Genomic DNA, 24,307 nt, shown 5'->3' on the forward strand with positions numbered 1-24,307 from the left:
TTTGACCAATTGTTGTGATTGAATTTGAAAATACGATCGAGGTTAAATTGCTACATAATTCAAATGAACTGGCTCCAATCGATAGTAGCCCTTCTTCCAAAGTAACTGAGGATAAACTTATGCATTTGTAAAAGGTAGAATCTGTAATTGTTGAAACAGTACTTGGTATTGAAATAGTTTTTAGATTTGAACAACCATAAAAACTAGATTGACCAATCTTTGATAAATTATGACTATTAGAAAAGTCTACAGTAGTCAAATTTGTACATGAATAAAATGCTTCACTTTGAATTTCGGATACAGAACTGCCAACAGTAACGCTGATAAGTTCTGTCCATGACTTAAAGGCTTGTTGACCAATAACATGAACACCATTATTGAAAATTATATATTTCGTTGTATTTTGATATTGTATATAATCACTTCCGTTAACAAAGCTGACATCCTCAATTAGAAGTGTGTCTTCTCCTTCACATTTTATATTTGCCAAAAGAAAAGGCAGCAACGAAATAAGCATCTGGGTGCAGCAATCTGACAACCATATTGTATGGTTTACAAATTTTAAAGTGTTTACAATTGAAATTTATTCATAGCTAGTTCAAAAAGTTGCGAAAAAAGAAAAAGAAATCATCGGCGTAATGACATGCCTCTTTCATTTTAGAGTTGCCTTTTTATTAAAAAGTAATAGAAAGTTGTATAGAATAAAGCAAGTTGAAATATCTATTTTTATTATTTCAAATCAAAAACATATTTAAGTTGTAAATATAATTTGATAAACAAATGAGCAATGAAAAACTTTTATTATTGGTGTTTCTTTATTTATGGATAACATTTATATAACTAGTATTTAGATATTGTTCAGAAAATATTAAATAAAGTGCTTTAAAAGGAAAATAAATTAAAATTGCTCAGAAAAAAATGCAAAAAGATATTGAATCAATGAGCTGAAAGCACTTAAATTGCAATAAAGTTAATATTAAATATTTAAAAGTCATACATTCATGAAAGATAACAAAATATTTCCGTCTGATCTGAAATAATTCATTAATTTGTCAGGTATGAAAATAGGAGAAGTACAAGAGCAAAAACACAAATTACAATAATTTTTCTTCAGAAAGTGTTATGAGATTAACATGAATAGTTGCATTAAAAGTAAATTGCTCATATAAATAATTAATAATTTTGTTAATAAATCAAAAAATCAGGTTCTAGAATGTTTAGTGAACCTTAGAGAAGAATTCTTTTGAATCCTTTGGGTTTGGCTTGATTGTGTCCTTTCCTTCTTCCCATTGTGCAGGACAAACCTCACCATGCTCTGCAGCAAATTGATAAGCTTTGACAAGACGGAGGACTTCTTCAACATTTCGTCCAACTTCAGGATTATCCATAGAAAGATGCCTAATGATTCCATTGGGATCAATAATTACAGTACCTCTAATATCATGCCCAGCTTCTTCAGAGTAAAATCCAAACTTCTTAGAAATCTTTCCTCCAAGATCTCCAATCAACTTAATATTCATTTTACCAAGTCCACCAGTATTCCTTGGCCTTCCAATCCATTCTAAATGGCAATAAACAGAATCAGTTGACATTCCAACAACTTCACAATTAATATCATTGAATCTTTTTGCATGCTCGCTGAATGCAATTACTTCAGTTGGGCAAACGAATGTGAAATCGAGTGGATAAGAGAAGAGAACGAGCCATTTGCCTTTGAATTGACAGAGAGAAACATCTACAAATTCGAGATTTGGATCAACTGCAACACCCTTAAAACATGGAGAAGGATGGTTAATTACAGCAGTAGAAGAGCAATCTTGAACACCGGAACTCATAAAAATGAAGCGAAGACCGATGGAATAAAAATCATTGAAATTTATTTTATTTTTTAGACATATTACAATCGGTAATAAAGATGAGAAGACAAAATTTCGGATAATTAATAGGAGATGATAAATTATATATTTGTTGTAAGTCGAAATGTTGCTGAAATTAACGGTCAATAAGCATTCATCAATTTTCAAAACTTTATAATCTCAAAAAGTCGAATATGTCAAAATATTTTGAGGTGGCTGTAATTTTTTTTAACGTCCTCTATCGTGTTTTTATCAAGTAAAGTATTTAATTTGCATTAATTACTTTATAGAAAAGTGACGATGAAACAAAATGAATGGGGAAATAAAAATTACAAAATTAACAAATAAACAAATTTTGTATTTCAAAAACAAAAACAAATAACACGGAGTCCTGGTATATTTGGTAGGTATGGAGCGACTTCGAGAAAAATTTTGAATAGAGTTTATTCAAAAATAAAAGTGACAAATCCATATCTAGACAAATAGATAAAGTTACTTAATATCAAGAACAATTCTAGGTTGAATATATAATTTTTAAATTTTTTGATGCAGAAGAAGAATTATGATAATTTTAAAAAAACAGTTACATAAATATAAGAAGAATAATGTTCATATATTTTAGGTCAAAAGAGGATAATCAGATTTAGTGTGTAGATAAAATGATTGACCAATATTTGTTTGACTATCAATTTCTAATACAGCTATTAAAAATGGTTTTAAGAAATCTTTAGATTTATATAGGGGTTATAGATCATTTTATTCGTGGAGAGCCCCAGCATCAAGGACGGGCTGGCGATAGAGACACGATAGAGCTTTTTGAACATGTTCGTGCATTTATAAAACATTGATTTACCAATTTTTGGAATGTTTTCGCCAATTGTAATACTTTCTAAATTAGAACAGAAATAAAAGATATAATCTCCGGTGCTATTAATTGAATTTGGTATTGTGAACGACTTCAGTTGTGTGCAGTACGAGAAAGCGGAATGTCCAATGTTTTCAACACTGGGAGGAAGTTCGATGTTTTCAAGTTTACGACATAAACGAAATGCATAATTGTGAATAGATTTGAGATGTCCTTCAAAATGAACTTTAGTTAAATTGCAACATTCTTCAAATGCATTGTTACCAAGTGTAATGTTGGAACTAATAATAATTATTTCGTTCAATTCGCAACAAAATTCAAATGAAAAATCTGAAATTTGAACATTCGGTGCATTGATATTAATATGTTTAATCATTGAACCTTCAAATGAATGTTTACAAAATATTGATACTGTATTCGGAAGTTTAATATCAAATAAATTCATCGGACAACAATAAACTGTAGAAATGTTTTTGTCATACAAAATCCCATCATTTAAATAATTACTATATTTGTTATTATCGTTAGAAACTGTAATGTTATGAAGTTGTGAACATTTGGAAAATGCTCCCGTGCCAATGGATGTGACTGACGACGGAATATAAATGTTCGTAATTGATGAACATGAATAAAATGAATATTCACCAATTGTGGTCAAACTGTCTCTAAATTTAATATTATTTAATCGTTCGCAATATGAAAATGATGAAACGCCAATTGTCTGAATAGATTTCGGAAGAGTAAATTCACTTAACTTCGCACAACAATAAAACAAATAATCATTGATTGACGTAATTAATTCACTAAGTTTAACAGTCGTTAATTCTGGACAATACTGAAATGCGCAGTTGCCGATCGATGTGACTGTGCCAGGTAATTCGACATTTACTAAGTTACATCCATAGAATGCCGAATTGCCAATGCTTTCGAGTTTATCACTAAAGATGATATTTGTTAGTTTCGTGCATGACTGAAACACAAAATTCCCAATACTTGTAACACAATTAGGAATTGTAATCGTTTCCAAATTATAACAATTCCTAAATAAATAATTAGGAATAGAGCTCACTAACCCTTCTTCAATAGTAATATTCGTCAAACTAAAACAATATTCAAATAAATAACTTCCCAACATCATAACATTATTAGGAATTCGAATATTATTAAGTTGTGGTGATTCTGAAAATGCATATGAACCAATGATCATAACATTATCATTAATATCAATATATTTCAATCCGGAACAATTATAAAATGCATATTCTGGAATTGTAATTAAACCTGTCCCTAATGTAACTGTCTCCAACATTGCACATGATGAAAATGCATATGTACCAATTTCTGTCGTCGCATTTGGTATTATAATTTCCTTTAATTTATAACAATATCTAAATGCTGAACTTCCAATCGATTTAATACCATCTCCGAGTATAACTGTCTCTAAAGCTTCGCATTCTTGGAAAACATAATTTTGTATCGTTGTAACTAAATTTGGAACTATTACACTTGTTAATTTCGTACATGAAGCAAATGCTGATGGACAAATATCGACAATACCTTCATTAAAAATAAATTGCTCATATAAATAATTAATAATTTTGTTAATAAATCAAAAAATCAGGTTCTAGAATGTTTAGTGAACCTTAGAGAAGAATTCTTTTGAATCCTTTGGGTTTGGCTTGATTGTGTCCTTTCCTTCTTCCCATTGTGCAGGACAAACCTCACCATGCTCTGCAGCAAATTGATAAGCTTTGACAAGACGGAGGACTTCTTCAACATTTCGTCCAACTTCAGGATTATCCATAGAAAGATGCCTAATGATTCCATTGGGATCAATAATTACAGTACCTCTAATATCATGCCCAGCTTCTTCAGAGTAAAATCCAAACTTCTTAGAAATCTTTCCTCCAAGATCTCCAATCAACTTAATATTCATTTTACCAAGTCCACCAGTATTCCTTGGCCTTCCAATCCATTCTAAATGGCAATAAACAGAATCAGTTGACATTCCAACAACTTCACAATTAATATCATTGAATCTTTTTGCATGCTCGCTGAATGCAATTACTTCAGTTGGGCAAACGAATGTGAAATCGAGTGGATAAGAGAAGAGAACGAGCCATTTGCCTTTGAATTGACAGAGAGAAACATCTACAAATTCGAGATTTGGATCAACTGCAACACCCTTAAAACATGGAGAAGGATGGTTAATTACAGCAGTAGAAGAGCAATCTTGAACACCGGAACTCATAAAAATGAAGCGAAGACCGATGGAATAAAAATCATTGAAATTTATTTTATTTTTTAGACATATTACAATCGGTAATAAAGATGAGAAGACAAAATTTCGGATAATTAATAGGAGATGATAAATTAGATATTATCATCAACCAATGCTTTAAATAAAGTATTTTTGTGTGAAACAAAGTTATGAAATTGTTACCTTTCGATTTAAGCAACATGTGAATAAAAATATTACACAAGAAAATATTACATATATAAAAATATTTAAAATAATGAAAAAACTCGCAATATATATTTAATATTTAATATTAATAAAAAATTAATGTAATAATAATTTATAGATATTATTTCTATATTTTCATAGTATTTTGGTGTTATCATAATTTTATTTACACGCTTGAAAGTAAAGTAATTTTCCATTTTCCATTCTTTATTATATTCTGATAATTTTTTATAAAACTACATGTAAAAAAAAGTCTACTATTAACACAATTACATACTTTATACCATATATTCTTTATCATTTAAATCAAAGACCAAGAGTTAACTCTGAATCCAATAAACGTATTTCAAATATGTACTACTTAATGGATTTTTGAGAATTAGAAATATCTGAAAGCATCCAATTTCATCATGTTAAATTACTATAATTTTATATCAAAAATCTAAGTGATAAAGTTAAATCCTTAATTTTTTTCTATACAGTTTTAATCTAACAAAGAAAGTATTATTTAATAATTAGAATTTACTGATAGACATAAAAGCATGATAAATTGATTACAAAAAAATTATTTTATAATATTCTTGCTTGGAACAAAACTTGATACCTAAAAGTACTGGAATATTTCTGATGTTTATTAAATTTTCTTTGAAAAGTTTGAAATTTTTAGTATACAAAAATTTCAACGGAAAGCGATGATTTATCCCCACAATCTGAAAAAGGACCCTTTCGGGTACCCCTGTGAAAAAGTCATTTTAAGGAAATTGATTGGTTTATTTGGAAGCTTCCAAATTAATTTTGCATCATGAAATCCAAGTCTAATGGCTAGAACCAAGCATTTTGATTACTAACCATCTGTTGGTAATCATGAAGTTCAACTATCTTAAAAAAAGTAATCATTTTCATAAAAGAAATATGTGAAAAAATTGCTTTACGATAAAAATATTAACAAAAGGTTATTTTGGTGGGAAAACGGAAATTTTATCTGAAAAATACGGTTTTGACAAATACAACAGCATTGTTCCAAATGAATGAATTTCTTGACTTACAAATTGATGAAAATGAACCTCGAGATATGTCCCAGTACATGACTTGTGGGTCACCTGAATCACGCGAGATCCCACCCCAATGTAATATGAATAATAAATCTGCAATCAATTCTCCAATTTCCATTAACCCCCCTCCAAAGGTATTCAAAAAGAGCAAATGGACTCCTGAAGAGGACCGTCTGCTTAGAGAAAGTATTCATCAAAATGGCATGAGCAATTGGAGTCTTGTTGCTCAATTAATTCCTGGAAGGTCTGGTAAACAATGTCGTGAACGTTGGATTAATCAGCTATGCCCAAATTTAAACAAAGATAATTGGTCGCCCAATGAAGATGCAATATTAATTCAACAGCAACGCTTATATGGTAATGTATGGTCTAAAATTGCACAATTTCTTCCAGGGCGCTCGTCAAACAATGTCAAAAATAGGTGGTCCTGGTTATCAAGACACAGAATATCACAGCAAATACCTACTCAAATGATGCAGTATGTTCCACAACAAATGCCATATGGCGCACCTCGTAATGCAGCTACGCCTGATTTGTTCAATCCCCAACAAACAGCACCACCCGATCTAACATGGAATATTGCATCTGATGGGCCACAGTTCCCACAAATGCAGAACAGATATGCCTTCTCAGAGCCTAATCCGATGACGAGTGATATGTTAAATAGTAGTTCAATGATTTCAACAGAATCAGACACTATGATGTTAAATGACGATCTAAACTTTGGAATGCCAAGAGACAGTGAAAGATATGATACTGGAGAAATGTTTGAAGCATTCGATTGGAGTTAAGTTTGTGTCCAAGTCGACTGGATTTTGTTCAGAAATAAACCATTTGATTTTAAAAGTGACATATCTGCATTTAAACGTTCAATGCATTATGATCATCTTCTTCCTCAGTAAGTCCATTTCTATTGCTTGCTAAATTTACCATATTTCTAAAATAATGAATAGAATGTGCAATTTTAAGTTTCTTTTATCCAACACAATGATTTGGAGTTCTTCTTCCAGTTTTCTGGTAAAATTTATAAAAAAGTGACTTGAACAACTAAAACAAAATGGAAGAGAACAAAGCAATATGGGATTCTTCTGCTCTTTCTGAGCTTGATCAGTTCAAATATTCAGTAGAATATAAAGGGAGTGACATAAATTCCAAAATTTGCATTTGCAGTTCATCAAAATCATCAAGTTATTTCATAGGATCTTTAGCAAAGAATTTGAAACAAATTGGTTCTTTCGATGTTTCTATATATCGTATTGAAGAGCCAACAAAATATGCAAATGGGGGCGAATCAGATTTCACATTTTTACAAAAATTTAGTAACCATGTTTATACAAAAGATGATGTTTGCATTGTGAATTTTGTTCATACTGATGGATGTTACAATGAAATCATTAAATCATTTTTCGACACTTTGAAAATACAAGAAATCATAGTATTGGATTCAGTTCACCAATCTTACTTCATGGGCGACACCAAAGCTCCATCAATGTACATTCTTTCTTCTTCTGATGAAGGACCAAAATTACCGCAACCAAACATAATCAGTGGATTGAGTGCTGGAATAATTACATATGCAAACGTCAAAACTATCCCATGTAAAATACTTCAAATGGTCGAAGAGGATACAGGTGCATCAAAAGAGTCTATGGGAATATGGGCTACATATTTGACAAAATATATTCAATCAGACATAAGTTCAATTTCGTTTGCAGCAAATCGTATTGCTGAAGATCACAAGTCATTTATGAACAACCTATATTCATGAGATCTAATTTTTTAATAAACACAATTGATTTCTTCTATTTTAATTTTTTGAAAAAACTCTTCGAAATAACAAGTAAATTATATAATTATATTTGTTTAAAATTTAGAAATCATTTGTTTGATTTCGAAAATTATTTTTAGAATGTGAAAATTTTATTAGCTAATATGCTTGGCATCTCATATATTTTATCATTTCACAATAAATGATGCAAAAGTTTGAAAAGACCAGAAACAAATTTTTTTCGTGATGTGAATTTTTTTATCGATCGTTAATTGAAAATAATTAATAAAAACCGTTTTACTCAAAATGGAAAACTTGTTTGACTCAACTGATCCCGTCTTAGAGTGCAACTTTTCTCCATTCAAGCCATTCATATCTGCAGTAGACCTCTATCGTAGCGGGAATTCATATCTTTGCATTCCATTTGTTTTTTCATCCTTTTCTTATGAAAAAGATAGAAAGGATCTTTCTTGGAACAGCTTAAAATCAGCACCATTTGCACTCAGGAGAGGCCAGTCCTGCACGCCAGTAGATGAAAACGGATTTGCTTTTTTCGGAGGAAAAAGTACAGGAGAAGATTTATCAAACGAAATGTGGATCATTAAAGATGATATATGGTCTCCATTACTCAACACAATCCCACCAAGGAAGTATCATGCAGCCGTCTTTATCCCAACAATAACCTCATTACTAATATCAGGTGGATATTCTAATAGAAATGTTCTAAATGACATGTATCTCTTTAACATTCGAACGTTAGAGCTTAAACAAATCGAACTCCAAAATCCAATCCAACTTGCCAAACATTCAATAGTCTATTTAGAAGGAACAAAAGTTTGTATCATTGGTGGTAATAACTCTAATGGAGAGCCAAACATGACTCTGTACATTATAGATGTTGCCACAAACGAAGTCAAAGAAATTAATAGTTATGTTCCATTTATACCAACCAATCTACACAAAGTCAGTTACAGCGAAGGAATGCTCATTGTCACCAAAAACTATGCTAATAGTGAAACATGGATCTTTGAAATGAATTATCTAATATGGCTCAAAGTTGATTTCAGCAGTTATCTCTCTGACGTACGTTTTGTATTCCCCAATCCGGATGGCTTCATGCTATTTGATTACAATCTTACCAAACTCATTCGTGTCTATTATCGTGATATCAATTATTTCAAAGATCGACTTTTATCCGCCAACATTCAATCAGATCTTTATGTGTTTGACGATGAAGAGCAGATAGGCATCTGTGAATCAGCACTTTCATTACATGAAAAATCTCTTGCTAATCTTCGAAATAAGATCACCATTACCAAATTCAATGAACTTCAAATAGGTCAGAAAGCCCTACAAACAATCAAAATGGAGAAGCTCCTTTTAGGCCTCGCGTTACACGAGCACAACCTCCAGCAGCAAATCGAAAGCAAGAAAATTCAAACGCGAAAACTGCCAACTGAAAAAGTCGACAAAACCGTCGATGAAGTTGTCAAATCACTTTCGGAGCAACACCAATCGCGCAAAAAAGAGAGAGCAATATATGAGAAGACTGCTAAGGCCAGCACTGAGACCATTAACCAATTCAACCAGTATCAAATTAATTATCTTAAAGAGCCAAATCTTTCAAATGAACCAAAATCTGTATTAATCAAAGAGTCTCAAGAATTATCCAAAAAGATAGCTGAGCAAGAAGAAGAGATTGCTAACCTTACTGCACAACTTCAACAAGCGAAAAGCAAAGTTGTTAAATATATCAATTCATTAGTTGCGCTTACAAAGCAAGTTGAACACAGTGTTGAAGAGTACACAGAAACCGAGAAGAAAGAGCTTGAGATCACCAACAAGTTCATTGAGACCAAAATCAAATTTAACAAATTTGCACTTAAAGAAGTCGCACACAAGAAATCGCAAGAGAACGTTGACGAGCTTGTTGAGAAACATATGAATGCCGTTGACGAGAACAAACGATTAGCATATCATCTTCATCTCCATAAACGTTCCAAGAACCAAAAACTCAAACAGCTCCGCGATGAAATCAATCTCATCTTCAACAAGAAGATGTCATCTTCAGCTGAAGGCGAGATTCGATGTCGTAAAGCGCGATCGGCACTTTTTGACATCTCCAATTGGGTCAATGAGAACGCGCACGTCTTCGGCGCTAACTACTTGGTGAACTCCATCGAATATAACCTGTCCAAGATGGACACGTACATGCCCGAGCTGTCCGACAAGAGCAAGCGCACCGCAAAGAAGCAGGCGGCGTTCTCAGCAAGAAGAGCAGTGAGCCACAACTGGGACTCAATGTTTAAGGAGATGCTCGACACACTCGATTCGCTGGAGAAAATGCAACTTCTCTAACGATGAAATAATAAAGCGTGATTTGATACCGTGAAGTAATGGAATTGAGTTGTGTTATATGTGAGCGAAGATAAAATGTGGAATGAAATATAAGAATTTGATTTATGTTATATGTGGTGTGAGTGAAGATAAAATATGGAATGAAATATAAGAATTTGATTTATGTTATATGTGGTGTGAGCGAAGATAAAATGTGGAATGAAATATAAGAATTTGATTTATGTTATATGTGGTGTGAGTGAAGATAAAATGTGGAATGAAATATAAGAATTTGATTTATGTTATATGTGCTGTGAGCGAAGATAAAATGTGGAATGAAATATAAGAATTTGATTTATGTTATATGTGCTGTGAGTGAAGATAAAATATGGAATGAAATATAAGAATTTGATTTATGTTATATGTGGTGTGAGTGAAGATAAAATATGGAATGAAATATAAGAATTTGATTTATGTTATATGTGGTGTGAGTGAAGATAAAATATGGAATGAAATATAAGAATTTGATTTATGTTATATGTGCTGTGAGTGAAGATAAAATGTGGAATGAAATATAAGAATTTGATTTATGTTATATGTGCTGTGAGCGAAGATAAAATGTGGAATGAAATATAAGAATTTGATTTATGTTATATGTGCTGTGAGTGAAGATAAAATGTGGAATGAAATATAAGAATTTGATTTATGTTATATGTGGTGTGAGTGAAGATAAAATATGGAATGAAATATAAGAATTTGATTTATGTTATATGTGCTGTGAGTGAAGATAAAATATGGAATGAAATATAAGAATTTGATTTATGTTATATGTGGTGTGAGTGAAGATAAAATATGGAATGAAATATAAGAATTTGATTTATGTTATATGTGCTGTGAGTGAAGATAAAATATGGAATGAAATATAAGAATTTGATTTATGTTATATGTGGTGTGAGCGAAGATAAAATGTGGAATGAAATATAAGAATTTGATTTATGTTATATGTGGTGTGAGTGAAGATAAAATATGGAATGAAATATAAGAATTTGATTTATGTTATATGTGCTGTGAGTGAAGATAAAATATGGAATGAAATATAAGAATTTGATTTATGTTATATGTGGTGTGAGTGAAGATAAAATATGGAATGAAATATAAGAATTTGATTTATGTTATATGTGCTGTGAGCGAAGATAAAATATGGAATGAAATATAAGAATTTGATTTATGTTATATGTGGTGTGAGTGAAGATAAAATATGGAATGAAATATAAGAATTTGATTTATGTTATATGTGCTGTGAGTGAAGATAAAATATGGAATGAAATATAAGAATTTGATTTATGTTATATGTGCTGTGAGTGAAGATAAAATATGGAATGAAATATAAGAATTTGATTTATGTTATATGTGGTGTGAGCGAAGATAAAATGTGGAATGAAATATAAGAATTTGATTTATGTTATATGTGGTGTGAGTGAAGATAAAATATGGAATGAAATATAAGAATTTGATTTATGTTATATGTGGTGTGAGTGAAGATAAAATATGGAATGAAATATAAGAATTTGATTTATGTTATATGTGCTGTGAGTGAAGATAAAATGTGGAATGAAATATAAGAATTTGATTTATGTTATATGTGGTGTGAGTGAAGATAAAATATGGAATGAAATATAAGAATTTGATTTATGTTATATGTGCTGTGAGCGAAGATAAAATGTGGAATGAAATATAAGAATTTGATTTATGTTATATGTGCTGTGAGCGAAGATAAAATGTGGAATGAAATATAAGAATTTGATTTATGTTATATGTGCTGTGAGCGAAGATAAAATATGGAATGAAATATAAGAATTTGTATATGGATGTGGGAATTTAAGTTTCCTTTTATTGAATGAATTAGGTAAAAAATCTTCATCAAAATGAAATTGTATAAAAATTTCCCCTATGTTAATTTAGTACTACATTCATTGATATGCATAATATTATTAGATGAAATCACATGGGCGATGAATTGATCCTAAACTTTCATAGATTTAATTAAGTAATCTATTTTTTCAAATAAAATCTTTAAGCTTAACGAAATGAAACACCAATAATTATTCAAATACAATATTGGAGATGACACGAATTTTAAATTTTAAGCTTTATTAAATTATATTATGTATATTGTTTCTTCATAAATATATAGCAATTTTATTAAATTCAATTGCAAGATATATAATAATAAAGAAGGAAATGTTTATTTTTTGACCATATTTTTATGTGATTTCTCTAAAAATCAAAACGGTTATTTGACCAAGTCTAAACGTTATCTATATAAATGGCAACAAATGACTCTTTTATTCTCCACATATATAACATAAGTTATTTTACAGACCCTGAACAATTTAATATAATGTGTCAAAAAACAGGTGATATAATCGAAGCCAATTTGTTTATGAATAAAGATGGATTATCAAAAGGTTTTGGATATGCCATATATTCATCAGAAGAAAAAGCAAATGCTGCAATGAAAATATTAACTGAAGAAGAATTTGATGGACGTCGCTTACATATTCAATTAGAAAAGAAAAGTACACCAAAGCCAGAACAGCAGCAACCAAAGAAAAGCACCCCACCAGAAACACCTCCACAACGTTATTCATCTTCACACTATCGTAGTCAGATTGATGATCATGATCGAAAGAGATATCAAAGCGCAAATAGACCAATTGGATATGATGACCCTTATCGGAGAAGGGACATTCCAAGGCGAAGTATTGCTCCTGACCAAAACGATCGATATCGTCCACACAATAGTCGTCATTAAGGTAATAAACTCAATAAATGTTTTTAGCAAAACGCGATTTATAAAGACAAAGAACCAATTCTAAACAATACCTAAATTTGGCGAGCGAGTCTTGCAGTTTCGTAGCAACGCTTTTCGAAATCATCTTTATCAACAAACACCCTTGTATGTTTTGCTGTTCCCACAAGTCCTTTTTCGTCCGATGCTTCAATTTCAAAATGAATACCATCTTTATCAATATCAACAATTCTTGATATAACAGAAACATTAGAGCCTAACCTTGAAGGGTCTTTGATAAAACAAATTCATTTTTGCACTTATTGATGTTTGTCCACTAATAAGGCATGCAATCTCTACTGCTTTGCATGATGCTTCCTCCATTAACGATGAAAGGACAGCAGTTGATAAAGCGTTTACAAGGACGGCCTTTAGGTTTGTTGCAAGGTGTTCGTTTTTCACCTGAATTGTTACTTTTCCTGTAGAATCAGCCATATTTTAACGATATGCGTCAAACCGTTTATTTCAGTGTGCTGTTATCCGCAAAGTGTCACACCCTTGAAAACGATATAAATTTCAACATAACGATAGTTTTTTCTGTGAATAACAGTTTCCTGATCATTGAATTCATCTATCGGTATTAATATTTATACAAATTTAGAACAAAACATAACTCGTAAATTCTTTATTTAAAATTCATGTAAATTTCCAGGTAATTCCTGGAGTGCTTGAAACCGTATGTCTCTTTATACAACTATTTCTTCTTGAGGATCTTCGTCATTAAATTCAGTTGCAAATGGATCATCCTCATTGTTATTATAGAGCGGATTATCGAATACAATTGTTGAGTCATTTTGTTCAACATTTTCTGCATTTTCTTCTGGCACTGTATCTGTTTTGTTCTTGGGCTTCAATACGAAGAACAAAACTATGATAATAATCGCAATTACAATAGCGCCAACGACACCGCCAACAATTCCGTATAGAGTTGTCTTGTTTACATCTTCAATACCTTCAGAATAATCAATGAGTGTTCTATACGATTTAAGTGTATTTGATTGGCTAAATGTGTTTGACTGTGAATATGTTTTACTTTGCGAATATGTGTTAGATTGAGAATATGTATTCGATTGTGTATATGTATTACTTTGTGAATATGTATTTGATTGAGAATAAGTATTCGATTGTGAATATGTATTTGATTGAGAATATGTATTAGATTGAGAATATGTGTTTGACTGTGAATATGTATTACTCTGTGAATATGTATTTGATTGCGAATAAGTATTTGATTGAGAATATGTATTAGATTGTGAATATGTATTTGATTGCGAATAAGTATTTGACTGTGAATAAGTATTAGATTGAGAATAAGTATTTGATTGAGAATAAGTATTTGATTGTGAATAAGTATTTGATTGTGAATAAGTATTAGATTGTGAATAAGTATTAGATTGTGAATAAGTATTAGATTGAGAATATGTATTTGATTGTGAATAAGTATTTGATTGTGAATAAGTATTTGATTGTGAATATGTATTAGATTGTGAATATGTATTAGATTGAGAATATGTATTAGATTGTGAATATGTATTAGATTGAGAATATGTATTTGATTGTGAATAAGTATTTGATTGTGAATAAGTATTTGATTGTGAATAAGTATTTGATTGTGAATATGTATTACTCTGTGAATAAGTATTTGATTGTGAATAAGTATTTGATTGTGAATATGTATTAGATTGTGAATAAGTATTAGATTGAGAATATGTATTTGATTGTGAATAAGTATTTGATTGTGAATATGTATTAGATTGTGAATAAGTATTTGATTGTGAATATGTATTAGATTGTGAATATGTATTAGATTGTGAATATGTATTAGATTGAGAATATGTATTAGATTGTGAATAAGTATTTGATTGTGAATATGTATTAGATTGTGAATATGTATTAGATTGTGAATATGTATTTGATTGAGAATATGTATTAGATTGTGAATATGTATTAGATTGAGAATATGTATTAGATTGAGAATATGTATTAGATTGAGAATATGTATTAGATTGTGAATAAGTATTTGATTGAGAATATGTATTCGATTGTGAAAATGTATTTGTTGGATCAGGTGTTTTCGCAAGATAAAAATGCGCTGTTTCACTTATTTTACCTGAGTTATCAATAGCTACTGCATGAATATGTACATCTTCATTGATAATATCTTCAATAATTCCTGTCGTCGTTTTGCTATATTCACCTTCAATATCGATTGTAATTTCTGTGTTTTCGTTATTATCAATGATATAATAATATTCTTTGATTCCTGTTGGATATTCAAATGAAACAATATCTGATGTAAATTTTTCATCACCATTATATGTTTGTCCTTCAACGCGATATAAATAAATATCTTTCGGATCTTCGGATGAAAGTTGAACTGTTCTTTCACTTATGTCTGGTTGTGTAATGGTCGGTTTAGTTGGTGCTGTTCGATCTTCAAATGAATAATCATATGAATATTGATTTGATGTTCGTTGATATAAATAATAAATAGTATTCGCTAAAACTTTTCGTTCATCTTCTGTTGAAGAAGCATCACTATGACCTGTTTGAATCATTGCTGTGTTACGATATGTCGTCAAATAATAATGTGGATTTCCATATCTGATATCTGAATAACCCGAAAGGCCCCATGCATAGTTTTCTGCTTCTTCAAAACTTCCGACATCAAAGTTATCTGGTACATCACCTTCTTTGGTTGTACCTAATTGCATCCAAACATCACCAAATGCTGCATTATCACATGTATGTGTTAGTGGAATAGTTAAAAGATTTTCTTGATTAATTGTATGTGGAAATTGTGTCAATAATCCTGTCTTTTGAACTAAAACTTCTTGTGACCAATGACCCCAATGTTGATCAATGGTACCATCAGAACATTTTGGAAGCCATTGACATTGTCGTGTTCCAAGCTTAATTCCAAACATATCTGCAATTCGCCCAAGTCCTACTTCATTCCCAAATTCAGATCCTATGACATCATGTCCAATAAGAACTCCATAGCCAAGATTAATATATTCCTTAACACGTTCAACTGCTTCATCACTGAGATATTCACGTCCGTTAGCATCCCATGTGCCAAAAACTATTACATCATAATTACGCATCTCGTCTAACATGATTTTTTCAAATTCTGCTGTTGTTTTCGGTGTGACTTTAATGATTTGTTCTTTTGTATAAGGATTAAGACCATATGCATCAAATGGAAAATGTCCTTCATAATCGTAATAACCACCTTCCATCCAAACTTTTAAAGAAGCTGACCTCTCTGTTGTAAGAGTAGAACCATCTTTAAAATAGAATGTTACTCGAGGAATAGTAATTCCAGAACTTCCAACAGGATAAACATTAAGAACTTTAACCTCTTGTGTTGTGTTATAATCAAATGAACTTACAGGAAGCCAATTAATTCCATTGTCAATCGATGAATATACTGTATAATATACGTTTTGAGTTTGATGGAAACCAGTCCAGTTTAATATCGCACGTGTTCCATCGAAAGTAACATTAAGTTGGATTTTATCGGTATCAGAATCCTCGGCACTGATAAGATATAGTAAGAGAAGGCTGAACATTGATATGAAAAGAAAAATTTAAGATCTCACCTGCTCATCCCAGAATTTTTAGGCTGTAGGAAATAACGCTGTGAATATTGAATATGCGCTCAATTTTGTTGATACGAAAATTTAACCTTTATTGAAATTTTTCAATTAATTTCGTAAACAAGAAGCCGATAAGCTCTGATATTCCGGAACAAAACGAACCCATTTTTTCTGAGTAACTTAACCTGTTAGTCACAAAACTCTCCACATGTGACGTCATCTTTTGTTTTCTCTCTATTCTTATACGAAAATTTAAAATATTCATATCAATCCACAATATTTATTTGATCATCAAAAAGAAAACAACATCATTTCTTTTTGTTCGACGACAATTCCAAGAAACAAGCCTCACAAACGGGCACTTGTTTCGTTTCAGATATTCCGGGCATTATCACCTTATGTGTCAAGCAATTTTTACACACCACATATCCACAAGCTCTACAATGATGTCTTCTTAAGAACATAGTGAATTGTGTGTGGCATATCATGCAGTTTGGGGCCTCATTATCAGGTATCCAAATTGGTGCCATTCTTAAATCGGAAGGTGGGGATTCGCTATTTGCCCTAGCGTTAGCAGCAGCAGTCTTTATAGCCTCAAGCCATTCATCTCGATCCTTTTGAGTTTCGAAATCGATCACAAAACTTTTCTTTGGCGTGTAAATAATCATTGTCGTCACTCGATCAGGATCAGGGTAAGGCTTCGCTTCGAGGCACGTGAGCTCGTAACTTTGTGGTATGAAATATTTGCCGCCTTTAAGTTGCGCGTAGAAGAAACAATCAGAAAAAAGAACAATTTCGCGCTTCGTATTATTCTTTCGACAATGTTTAATCGTTGTGCCTTGCTTGACAAAGCGGCGGCCAGGTACAACAATGGGAAATGGCTCAGTAATGAACATATGTGATATTTGTTCGAGTTTCGGAATTGAATCGATCGTGTCAGAAAGTTTGATAATTTGGGATGAGAAGTCTTCAAGGAGTGTACGATACTTTGGTGGATAACTTGAGTCGAGATATTGAAGAAGTGAACTGATTATTTCAAGTATCCAATTTTGCCATTGAACTGGAAAACGAATAAGATCAATAAGAGGTAAGCCACAAAGAGTAGAGGAATAGTCTTGACTATAGGTGGATGAAAATGAGAGAGATTGTGTCTCAACTTCAAAATATCGATTCATATATTTGGCATTAGAATCAAGAAGATTAGTAAGACTGGAAATGATTTCAATAAACTTATACACAATGTCACTGGGATTATTTTGAATAAGGTTTTCAATTGAACCGAGTAAAGTATCATGTGATTGCTTAAGATTGAGACATTCTTCTTTAAGAGTGCGTTCAATCCTGGAGTACTCTGCATCAACAAGGCTTGGGAGAATTGTCTCAAGGAGAAAATCAATTTCTTTCACAAACTTCCTTTCTTGTGTAAGAAAATCAATTATATGAATACTACATTTCGGATCTGTATTAAGGACATCAATGACATAAGTTTCTTTAGGTTTGATTTCTTCAATTTGAGAACAGATAAAAACTTTTCTATCTAAAATAAGAGGAATTGTTGGTAAACTTGAATTATCATCTTGTGGATAGCAAAGGTCTTGTAATGATTGTGGTATTGATGTTTTATTTGAATTTCCAAAACCTTTTACCCAATACGTCATTCTATTGGGGAACGTTTATAAAAAATGTGGAAAATGAAAAATGCAGTTGCCAAGTATTTAATTAATATATGATCTAATAAATTAGAATATATTCATACCACGTTAAAATTCAATGGTTGCATTAATGTGTATTCAAATATAACACATTTATCCAATGATATTTATATATTTCTTTAAATTAACGATACTGTTGGAAAAGTTGACATTTTTATCACTTTTCATAAAAATTTCTATGCATACTCAAATAACAAAACCGTTTATTTAATTTTTTTAAAAAGCTTGATACCGTGATATGAAAATCAAATCATTAAATTATTTAACAAACTGATCTTCATTTTAATCAAAGTTGTTGTGGTTTCCTAAGTAAACATTTTCTAAATCAGTTTTCTAATTAGAATTTGAAATTTCAATTTTCTCAATTGAGATTTATGTAAAACATATATGACTCTAACTCTTATGCACAGTTTTTATTGAAACATATTTAACCAATTTTTTTTTTGCTAATCAAATAGAGCTTGGTATTGCAGATCTAAAGAATAATAAATAATCGATTTAATTTTAAAACTCAATCTTACATGAATTCAAAAGTAAAACTGATTTTAGTCGAAGATAATAAATAAATTTAACTCAAAATTAAAATGTATAATAGCAGCTAATCGCTACATGCAAAATTTTTATATTCATTTTGAATTTTCATGTACAACAAAACAATTTTATAACTAAAGAAATTTTATCAAACAGGATAGGAATACTTACCACGTCATTTACTTCTCATAATCACTTTCATCTGAGGGGGGTCTTCTCCCAAGTCTTCTTCGATCAGAATATGGATCATCATACATCATATCTCGCGGATCATCATAATACCTGCTGTGTCTTTCATAGCGATATCTATCATATGGGGCTCTATCATAATAATCTCTATAATATCTATCTCTATGATATGGAGGTGAGTCCATTCGATATCTTTCTCTATGTTCAAACCTTTCTCTTCTTAGCTCAAGCTCACGTTGTCTTTCTTTAACTTTCTTATAATCGTGTATATATGGTCTATGTGATTTTTCAACAACAAGTTTTCTTCCTTTAAATTCTGATCCATTTAATTCTTGTATAATTTTGTAGCCATCCTCGCGATTTTTATATGTTACAAAACAAGTTCCTGAGAAATGACCAGTTTTTTTTTCTTTCCGAGGAAATGCACGAACCATTGGTGCTTTTTGGCTAAAAAAATCATCTAATTCCTCTTGCGTTAAATCGTTAGGTAGATTAGAAACATAAAGAGTTATCTCGTTTGAAGATTCTTCTTTTTCCTCTTTGTCCATAATAAAAAGTGTCAGGTGTCTCTTTTTGAAACAAAACCGTTTAGACTTAAGACCGTTATCTAATTAAAAAGTGACAACAGAGAAAAAAATTTTTTCATTCATCGGAAATAAAGTTTTTATCATTTGAGATGTAATTTCAACTTAACTTAGAGATTGTATTTTTATATAATTTGTGTTAGAAATGATCTTATATAATTAATTATTCACTCCATGATTCAATGCATTTATGATTTGCACACGCTTCATCCCATATATCCCACCATTTCTGATTGAAGCTTGGATATCCACATCCGCATGTTTCTTGACGCCCACATTTCCATGGCTTCTTACATACGTAATGCACTGCCTTTGTTAAATTGTTTTTTATTGCAAAGCTGAGTCCTCTCGTTTGAATACGGAGAATATTAAACTTTGGTGGCAATGGAGTAAATCCGTTGAAAAAAAAATTAATAAATGCTTGATCACCGATACCCATTACATTCCCATCTATCTTTGAAGCAGCTTGCATTCGGTTTAGAAGACCTGATTTGGGCTCTATAACAAGAACTCCAGTGTTACAGATTTGGGGAGGTGATGGGTCACTAGCACAAGAAAGCTGTGGGTATTGAAATAGTTCATCTACTGGATTGAAGATAAGAATATCTGAATCAAAATATACAAGTTTGTCATATTGGATTTGATCCCAGAGAAAAAGTTTAGCCCAAGACCGACGAAAGTTGGATTTTGGCTTGAAGTTGGGAACTTTAATAACTTCCCACCACTGTTGGAGAATTTCAACCCATGTATTATTTACATCTGGAGTAACTAAGCAAAGCATCCCATACTTTTCTCCGTGATATTTTTGGAGCGTATGAGCTAAAGCAACAGCCCCCATGCAAAAAGCTGGAGTAACGAGAGTTGCAAATGCATATCGTGGTTTCTTTTTTTTATTTGATTCTATAAAATAATTCTGTGGAACACTTTGGTTCTGCAACATAATATTTATGTAAATTGTTGCAGAAATGACAATAATTGGGATTATAACTTGGATCAATTTTGATCCAAGCATTAAAAAAAATAATGAAAAAATGGAATATCTGGTTCTTGTTTTAACTATTTACATTCTTGCTTTAAGAAATTTTCATCTTCAAATGGAGAAAACACAAGAATAGGAGGAAAAATCATATTTATTGAAACATTTATATGAGATGGCATAAAAAGTTATACATAAACCCTAAATGCTTTCGGCGGTTTTAATCGTTATTTCCAATGTCTGATGTTCTTTGTTTTGGGCCAAGAAACTGTGGTAAAACTCTTTTACTAAAGCGAATGCAAGCGCTTTGTAATGAAAGACGTCTTACTCCTTTTGATCCTATCCCAAATACAAAACCAACAGAAAATATCAAACCAACTTCTTTCAAATACAAGTCTTCAACAATAAACATACGAGAGCTTGGTGGCCCCATGATTTCTTCTTGGGAAGAAAATGCAAAAACTGCAAAAGGGATCATTTATATTTATGATGCTGCAGATTATTTAAATACAGCAAACAACGTTGTTTGGCTTCATGACCTCCTTACTAATGAGCAATTTGAACAGATACCTGTTTTGGTTGTTTTGAATAAGTGTGATGTTCCAACATGCATCCGATTTCCTGCAATTGATCAGATAATTGGATTTGATAGAACGCTCAACCCTTCCCGTATTTCTTTTTTGGAGGCAAGCGCACTTGTTGGAGTCGGAATGAGTGATATATTCCATTGGATTTATAAGATTATCGGTTCAAAGTAATACCACATTCTTTGTTACATTGAAGTTACTACTTCATTTAGTAGTTTCGATTATGATCAACAAAAATAGAAAAATGAAAATTTCATTTTTTTAAAATCATGAAATTTCCATTTTGCTCATGCTAAATTGTTACGAAAATAAAGTATAGTTATAAGTTTAATTTAAGTATAATCACTAAAAGAAATGAATAAATTACAATTTATTAATTTTCAGTATTTCTCTCCATCAAATGTTTTTCTTACAATAGCTCTCTGAATAAAATTATCTTTTTTAGTCCTTTTCCTCTATCTTTTGACTTTGACGTACTTTGGCCGATGGGTGGTGGGTCGTCCAAGCTCACCCAACAATACACAATTCAAAAAGAAAGATGCAAATTTACAGAACCTTTTGAACATACATTATACGATGCTATTAGAAATACAGACAACTTAGAATTTTCGATATTTGCATTTAATCCAGATTCTTCAGAATTATCAAAAGTGTTACTAACAAACATAATTAAATACCTAAAAACATATAGGCATTACGTAATTGCATCATATATTGAAGATTATGAAGTTGATGGAACAATTTATTTAGTTACAGAACGACTTTCGCCTTTTTCGATTGAAGAGCTTGACACAAAAGAACTGTTATGGGGTATTTACAATTTATGTCAATTTGTTTCCTTTTTTGGGGAAATGTCAAATACTATTCATGGATATCTTCATAAAAACTCAATCTTTATATTATTAATAATGATTTAACTAGATCACCTGGTCACGAACTCAAAGTTTGCGGTTTCTTTTGGGCCACCAATAACCTTGATGGTCCTATTAACAAATATCGTAATCAGTGGGATAAATCCCTCCCATTTGAAGTAGGTGACATTAATAGCGTTCCACCATATAGTGTTGATTGTCGTCTTATCTATCACATTATGGAATCCTCAATTCAAACCTTTCCCAAGTCTATCCAAAAGATTATCCGACATTTTCAAACAAATACCAATATTCCTCCATCTAAACTTCTATCGTTAGACTACTGGAAGACAGACAAGTTTGTTCAATACCTTACTTATCTTCGGGAGCTTGCGTTACAAGATCCATATGATCGAGATTCCTTCTTTAAAACACTTATTGACAACATTCGTTCCTTTTCCAAAGAAACGCAAACATATACCATCCTACCACAGCTTATTAGCGCTCTTTCATTTTCTCCAACGCCGTCACTTTTAGGGCCGATACTTACTATCGGTCGTCTTCTTGATGAAGCTCATTTTGGAGTAATTGTTGTTCCACCACTTGTTTCCTTATTCGAGAATCAAGACAGGACATTACGGATTCATCTTCTTAATCAAATTGATTCACTTGTACCATTTCTTGATAAAAATGTTGTCAATGAACAAATATTTATTAATATCATTGGCGGATTAAATGATTCAGTTCCACAACTTCGTCAATCCACAATTATATCCATGGTACCTTTAGCACAATTTCTATCAATGCAAAACATGAATATACTTATTAAATCATTAAAGAAGCTTCAAATTGATAGTGATCCACAAATACGGACAAATTCGATCATTTGCATTGCTAAAATTGCGGAATTTATTGATCCTGAAATTCGATCACAAACATTATCAAGCGTGTTTTCGAAAGGTACTATTGATCCATTTGTACCATCAAGAAAAGCCTCAATTGCTGCATATAAGAAATGTAAATCATATTTCTCGAATATAATAATAGCAACTTCGATAATTCCACATTTGTCACCTCTTTGTGTTGATGCTGATAGTGGAATTCGAATTTCTGCTATTTCTACACTTCAAATGTTTGTTGACATATTGAAGAAAGATAATTCATTGTTTGAAGAAAATAAACAAGTTGAAGAAAATGATAAAAAAGTAGAAAATATAAATAATTCAAAAGATGAAAACGAATTATTTATATCGGAAAATTCCGTCGAAGAAGAAATAGAAACAGTAAAAAGTCAACCAAAAATCGAAAATAATAAAATAAGTTACGTCGATAAGAAAAAAGTTAATAGTTATAGAAAAGAGAATTCATCGGATGCGGTGCCTCAGTTAAGCGACAATTTGTACGAAGAAAAAAATGTGAAGAAAAAGGAAAAAGTAAATAATGTGTCAAATGTAATCGGTGGTTGGGATAGCGAAATCGATTGGTCAGAAGAAGACGGATGGGGCGATGATTAGTGATCTTGATTAAATTCGATTAATATTTTATATTGAAATAAAAAATCTATTTATATTCTATTAAGAATGGATTATAAAGGAAAAAGAATTATATTTGAACTAAGAAAAAAAAATTGATCTTAGAGTTTCATTTCTCCAAGGAAATTTCCCAACAATCTTACCTTTCATGTAAATTCCATCAACAAAAAAAATTGATGGATCTGAACCAAGATTTCTCTAAGGAAATGAAAATTCGATTGACTTTACCACACCTTTAACAACTTCAACAGGGATTCTGTTTGATATGAGAGCTTCGGATTTTAATGAAATATCTGCTAAATAAGCTTTTCGACCTAATATACTTGTGCGTAATTGCTTCATACTTACATTTATTTATATTTGCGGAGGAATCTGGATATTACCATAGAAAGAACTTTGTCAATAATCGCACCTATCTTTGTTGATTTTTTGACTAAATTTTCTATGCTGATGTTAAGTGAAATGAAAAATTAGAGGTGCAGTCAAAAATTTTTCCTCGATGGATTTTTCAGAACGGGAGACAAGTACGTTTATCTTTTTCGCATTT

At 31.2% G+C, this 24,307-nt stretch overlaps 12 protein-coding genes across 12 annotated transcripts; 6 read left to right on the forward strand and 6 right to left on the reverse strand.

Moving 5' to 3' along the window:
* Window positions 1-1,217: 1,217 nt before the first annotated feature.
* Window positions 1,218-1,835, reverse strand: GO595_008696 (thioredoxin peroxidase; the record flags this gene model as incomplete). Its single annotated transcript, XM_067922299.1, has 1 exon — window positions 1,218-1,835. The coding sequence occupies one exon, from the start codon at window positions 1,833-1,835 to the stop codon at window positions 1,218-1,220; it is 618 nt and encodes a 205-aa protein (XP_067771462.1).
* Window positions 1,836-4,354: 2,519 nt separating this feature from the next.
* On the reverse strand, window positions 4,355-4,972 carry GO595_008697 (thioredoxin peroxidase; the record flags this gene model as incomplete). The annotated part of the gene is made up of 1 exon (XM_067922300.1): window positions 4,355-4,972. One exon carries the CDS (start codon window positions 4,970-4,972, stop codon window positions 4,355-4,357), a length of 618 nt encoding a protein of 205 aa, XP_067771463.1.
* A 1,300-nt stretch (window positions 4,973-6,272) lies between these two features.
* On the forward strand, window positions 6,273-7,031 carry GO595_008698 (Myb-like DNA-binding domain containing protein; the record flags this gene model as incomplete). The annotated part of the gene is made up of 1 exon (XM_067922301.1): window positions 6,273-7,031. One exon carries the CDS (start codon window positions 6,273-6,275, stop codon window positions 7,029-7,031), a length of 759 nt encoding a protein of 252 aa, XP_067771464.1.
* Window positions 7,032-7,297: 266 nt separating this feature from the next.
* Window positions 7,298-8,008, forward strand: GO595_008699 (uncharacterized protein; the record flags this gene model as incomplete). The annotated part of the gene is made up of 1 exon (XM_067922303.1): window positions 7,298-8,008. One exon carries the CDS (start codon window positions 7,298-7,300, stop codon window positions 8,006-8,008), a length of 711 nt encoding a protein of 236 aa, XP_067771465.1.
* A 306-nt stretch (window positions 8,009-8,314) lies between these two features.
* GO595_008700 (Kelch motif family protein) lies at window positions 8,315-10,366 on the forward strand (the record flags this gene model as incomplete). Its single annotated transcript, XM_067922304.1, has 1 exon — window positions 8,315-10,366. One exon carries the CDS (start codon window positions 8,315-8,317, stop codon window positions 10,364-10,366), a length of 2,052 nt encoding a protein of 683 aa, XP_067771466.1.
* A 2,380-nt stretch (window positions 10,367-12,746) lies between these two features.
* On the forward strand, window positions 12,747-13,160 carry GO595_008701 (branchpoint-bridging protein; the record flags this gene model as incomplete). Its single annotated transcript, XM_067922305.1, has 1 exon — window positions 12,747-13,160. One exon carries the CDS (start codon window positions 12,747-12,749, stop codon window positions 13,158-13,160), a length of 414 nt encoding a protein of 137 aa, XP_067771467.1.
* Window positions 13,161-13,882: 722 nt separating this feature from the next.
* GO595_008702 (Ig domain-containing protein) lies at window positions 13,883-16,771 on the reverse strand (the record flags this gene model as incomplete). The annotated part of the gene is made up of 1 exon (XM_067922306.1): window positions 13,883-16,771. One exon carries the CDS (start codon window positions 16,769-16,771, stop codon window positions 13,883-13,885), a length of 2,889 nt encoding a protein of 962 aa, XP_067771468.1.
* Window positions 16,772-17,106: 335 nt separating this feature from the next.
* Window positions 17,107-18,456, reverse strand: GO595_008703 (pleckstrin-like domain-containing family F member 2; the record flags this gene model as incomplete). The annotated part of the gene is made up of 1 exon (XM_067922307.1): window positions 17,107-18,456. The coding sequence occupies one exon, from the start codon at window positions 18,454-18,456 to the stop codon at window positions 17,107-17,109; it is 1,350 nt and encodes a 449-aa protein (XP_067771469.1).
* Window positions 18,457-19,220: 764 nt separating this feature from the next.
* Window positions 19,221-19,778, reverse strand: GO595_008704 (RNA-binding protein; the record flags this gene model as incomplete). Its single annotated transcript, XM_067922308.1, has 1 exon — window positions 19,221-19,778. One exon carries the CDS (start codon window positions 19,776-19,778, stop codon window positions 19,221-19,223), a length of 558 nt encoding a protein of 185 aa, XP_067771470.1.
* Window positions 19,779-19,977: 199 nt separating this feature from the next.
* On the reverse strand, window positions 19,978-20,652 carry GO595_008705 (glycosyl transferase; the record flags this gene model as incomplete). Its single annotated transcript, XM_067922309.1, has 1 exon — window positions 19,978-20,652. One exon carries the CDS (start codon window positions 20,650-20,652, stop codon window positions 19,978-19,980), a length of 675 nt encoding a protein of 224 aa, XP_067771471.1.
* A 434-nt stretch (window positions 20,653-21,086) lies between these two features.
* On the forward strand, window positions 21,087-21,548 carry GO595_008706 (ADP-ribosylation factor-like protein 16; the record flags this gene model as incomplete). Its single annotated transcript, XM_067922310.1, has 1 exon — window positions 21,087-21,548. The coding sequence occupies one exon, from the start codon at window positions 21,087-21,089 to the stop codon at window positions 21,546-21,548; it is 462 nt and encodes a 153-aa protein (XP_067771472.1).
* Window positions 21,549-22,467: 919 nt separating this feature from the next.
* GO595_008707 (HEAT repeat protein) lies at window positions 22,468-23,742 on the forward strand (the record flags this gene model as incomplete). The annotated part of the gene is made up of 1 exon (XM_067922311.1): window positions 22,468-23,742. The coding sequence occupies one exon, from the start codon at window positions 22,468-22,470 to the stop codon at window positions 23,740-23,742; it is 1,275 nt and encodes a 424-aa protein (XP_067771473.1).
* Between the last annotated feature and the right edge of the window lie 565 nt (window positions 23,743-24,307).

This window comes from Histomonas meleagridis (genome assembly GCF_020186115.1).
Source record: "Histomonas meleagridis strain 2922-C6/04-10x chromosome Unknown contig_68, whole genome shotgun sequence".
Taxonomy (NCBI): Eukaryota; Parabasalia; order Tritrichomonadida; family Dientamoebidae; genus Histomonas; species Histomonas meleagridis.